Genomic DNA, 4,166 nt, shown 5'->3' on the forward strand with positions numbered 1-4,166 from the left:
GAAAAAGTGAAACCATAGCAACAGTATCCAAAGCACATCGAAGTTAATCACTGTAAAAGAGACGTACGCACTACTCGAAGTGAAATCGTTTACAAGCAATTTGGTATAATTTCCCGGGTTTTGGGGCCCAAGATTTTCTGTGGCTGCTGCAGCGGCTTTTGCAACGTCGGTTGAGATATGCTGTACATCTAACCCACTCATACTAAATCATTCAGTCGCAAATATTTCTCTTTAAATGAAAAATAATCAATAAATTGAACGATGTACTTCTATAATTTAATTGCAGACGTTTGAAGAAAAATAGTATACTTTATTTGGAGAAAAGTGACTTTTTGTAGCTTTCTGTAGCTGTATTTGCCGGCATCCCTTCGGTCAGCCATCAAACCTACAGACTCGCCACAAAAAGTTTCACTTTTGCTGCTTATGAAATAATATACTATTCCCCTCCCTGGACCATCCTGGCAACTTTTTCCTCCCCTTCCAAAGAATCTTGTATAAATTTCTCTGCCACAGAAGAAGTTTTCCACCCTCCACGCCTTTTTACTCTCTCAAATCAGCACCAGCATTGGGGAGGAGAGTAGCTGAAGACCTTCAAAATGAATGGTCAACATATCCTTCAGCATTTGGTAGGCCAAGAAACTCAGCAATTTTCTTTGGCATTGCTCCAATTGAATGAATTCCTACCCTTTGTGCTATACATTTGCGATTTCTGTGCCCCAAAAACAACATTCTGTTATTTAAATTTTTTGGCCATAGTGAAACATATTTTTGGAGTAATTAATTATAGCAAAACAGTGATTACTAACTGGGACTCAGTTTCTTGAATATCGTCCAATGACGTATTATGCAATTCTTCCCGCCAGCAATCGCCGCCTATTCCAACACAGCACTCGCTTCTTTAGACTTTTCTAAAATTTCTTTCGGAATGTTTTCGAAATGCATTTTTATAGTGAAAATTCATTATCATAAAACAAGAAACATTGTCAAACAACCGTTGCTAACAATTTTTTTTCCACACATTCAATATTTCCAGCAAGTAGTTAGATTTATTTATTTAATTTTTTTGAAGTGTCAGATAAATATTAAAGTGACAATTTGAAAAAAATCAATGAATTGGTCATGATATAAAATAAAACGCCATACGATATCCGTCCGGTAACTCTTTTCACAGTACTCGTTTCGAAATTCAAGCCTTGTTCGCCTCGTCCCGAAACATTTTATTTGTGTTGTAAAATTTGAGTTACCGGACTTATGACGTATATTATTATTCAGTATGTTTGTTCGTGCAATAACCTAAATATATTGCGTGCATCAGAATTAAACCAATAATTTTGAACAATAATAGTGTCTCAGGCTTGTTGCTTAAGAAAACTGCACTCGTAATAAAACACTTGTTCAGGTTTCAATGCAACAAGCATTCGAGTTATTGATGCGCAAAATTAATTAAATTAAAATACTGTGATGCACTTAATATACACTGACCGGCAAAAAAAAACCGGCCACCCTGAAAAATTTCGCAAAACTACTTTATAGTATATTAAGTATTAAGAACGGCAAGGGGTGTTTACTGGTCGAAGACAAAAGTTTGGAGACGGAGCGAAGCGACGTCTCCAATTTGTCTGAGACCAGTAAACCCCCTTAACGTTCGTGATGCTTATACAATTTTTTGTACGACCATCAAAAGATTTGCGTCTTTTTATCAAATTCATAAATTGAAAGAATTTATATTAAACATCAACAAGGTCTTTTTTTTAATTTAAAATTTGTTACTATGGTTTCGATTAATATAAACAACAATTTTAAAAATCAGTTTCCATTTTGACCGCTGTCGATTTAGATTTGATCTGGCTTGATTTCGAGTTAATTTTCTTTCCGCGACTATTAGTGAGTGATTTATTTGCTTAAAATATCAATCATGAGTGATTCTGAAAGCGAAAATATCGAAGTCGAACAAGCATGGAATTTAAAATAAAAAAAATCTTGAATGCGTGATTACTTACCGTTCAGCTGAACAGTAAGTAATTTGCTTACCGTTCGCCTCTTGGTTGTTAGTCGTAGCAACCCGTAAACTGAACTTACTGCTATGGAAATCTGTACGGTAAATGATTGAAAAAGCAATGGTCGTACAAAAATAGTTATTTACATAAAAGTCAGGAAAATGTCTCATTACTGAAGAGGAGCTATGTTGAAATACGAGGCACTTTGTGCCGAGTATTTTAAAGCTCCGAGTCAAATAAGACATTTTACTGACGAGTTTTGTATTAAATTTTTACGGAAATCGCAATAAATCGCTAAAAATCGAGATTTTCCAACAAGTTTTTTAATTAATTGCGCAAAAATCTAGTTTGTCAATTTCTTGAAAACGATGGTTACAAACAAAACAATGATAAAATTTTGTGCGTACGTCAGAGCTGTGTGTTTATTTCATTAATTAATTATGAATACAAGCGAAAACACTGGTGAGGATGTTCCTTTTGACCTAAGCAAAGCAGCCGCTGCTGCTACAGAAGAATTGTTACCGTCGAAATCTAAGGAGCGGTATGAAAAGCAGTTCCAAATCTTTGAAGATTGGCGCAGGCTTAAAAATGTTACTTCGCTAACGGAAGACGTATTTCTGGCTTATTTTGCGGAAAAATCAAGTTCTTATAAGGCTTCAAGCCTCTGGAGCACTTACTCTATGTTGAAAGCCGTGCTTTTGTTGAAGGAAAATTTGGATATCAGCAAGTTTTGTAAGGTAACTGCTTACCTAAAACGAAAATCGACTGGTTACCAACCAAAAAAATCGAAATGTTTGTCTCGGGACCAGATAGATAAATTTCTGCTTGAAGCTCCCGACAAGGAATTTTTATTAATGAAAGTAGGTTATTACAATGATTACATATTTAAGTTTTATTAAATTTGGTAATTTCAGGTGGCGCTTATTTTTGGGGTGTCTGGAGCCTGTCGATGCGACGAATTATCAAAGATGTTAGTTGGCGACATTGAAGATCAAAATAACGTGCTAATAGTACACATTCCTGATTCTAAAACAAAAAAACCTCGACGCTTTGTAGTTGTTGATGAAAGAAATCTTGCTACATACAGACGTTATTTGGAATTACGTCCGCCTAGTACTCCACACAAGCGCTTATTTTTAAATTACAAGAAAGGGAAATGTACGGTCCAACCAGTGGGCTTGCATTCATTTGGTAAATTTCCTTCTCAAATTGCTTCCTACCTTGGTCTACCAACACCTCTGGAATACACAGGACATTGTATGCGGCGCAGTTCCGCGACTTTACTAGTAGACGCAGGAGGAGATATTACCAACTTAAAAAGGCATGGAGGATGGCAAAGCAGTTCAGTAGCAGAAGGATACATAGAAGAGTCCATCGAAAATAAATTAGATATAGCTAATAAAATACAAGCTGGTCCGAAAAAAAGACCCTTCACTAATATCGAGACGTGTCCCTCTACAAGTAGTGATTCATCTGAAATCTGTTGCACCGAAATCTCGACTGAAATTTTTGATAAAAAGGTTAAACTTGATCATAAATCTCTGTCTGGAATTAACATTGCAAATATATCGAATTCTACAATTAATGTTAATATCTGTAAATAGTGTAATTTACGAAATTTTGAATAAATTTTTCTTGTTTAAATAACTAATTATTTTGCGTCATTTTTGTAGTTTTTACAGTACTAGTCAGGGAAATCCAATTTTCCTGCGCCTAATGTCGCAAGGAAATGCTGTTTCAATGACGATTTCCGGAAAAAATTATTAATTTAACTAGTGATCGTTATTTTATTAAATACCCATTCACTATTGACGCATGATGTACAAATTGGCAAAAAAAAAGAAGACAAATAAATGCATTGGGCCAGCATCTACAGTTATGACTTATGGCGATTAACATGCCTGTTGAAACAAAAAGTAGACTCATCAGAAAATAATAATTGATTTATGAAGTTGTCATCCCGATCTAGTCTGTCTGCTATTATTTCGCAAAATTTGATTCTGCGGTCAAAGTCATCCTCACTCAATTCTTGTAATAGATAAATGAATTTTGTATGGATGATATTTTTCCCATTTGATTATTTTTTGAACTGAGCCTTTCTCACGTTGTGGTTTAATGCCGATTGCTGTACTGAAGTTTTTGGATTTTCAGTTACATCTAACATGATAT

General features: G+C 35.0%; 1 protein-coding gene across 1 annotated transcript; it reads left to right on the top strand.

The window, feature by feature from the left end:
- The first annotated feature begins 2,395 nt into the window (after window positions 1-2,395).
- Window positions 2,396-3,648, top strand: LOC135127413 (uncharacterized). The gene is made up of 2 exons (XM_064053852.1): window positions 2,396-2,857; window positions 2,912-3,648. Exons 1-2 carry the CDS (start codon window positions 2,438-2,440, stop codon window positions 3,599-3,601), a joined length of 1,110 nt encoding a protein of 369 aa, XP_063909922.1. The 5' UTR covers window positions 2,396-2,437; the 3' UTR covers window positions 3,602-3,648.
- The last annotated feature ends 518 nt before the right edge of the window (window positions 3,649-4,166 follow it).

Source organism: Zophobas morio, unplaced genomic scaffold (genome assembly GCF_036711695.1).
Source record: "Zophobas morio isolate AGI-343-1 ecotype UQ-CSIRO unplaced genomic scaffold, CSIRO_AGI_Zmor_V1 ptg000011l, whole genome shotgun sequence".
Taxonomy (NCBI): Eukaryota; Metazoa; Arthropoda; class Insecta; order Coleoptera; family Tenebrionidae; genus Zophobas; species Zophobas morio.

Coding starts and splice junctions, on each gene's coding strand:
- LOC135127413 (XM_064053852.1), top strand. CDS start 2,438: ATGAATACAAGCGAAAACACTGGTGAGGATGTTCCTTTTGACCTAAGC. Junction 2,858..2,911: donor AGGAATTTTTATTAATGAAA/GTAGGTTATTAC, acceptor TGGTAATTTCAG/GTGGCGCTTATTTTTGGGGT.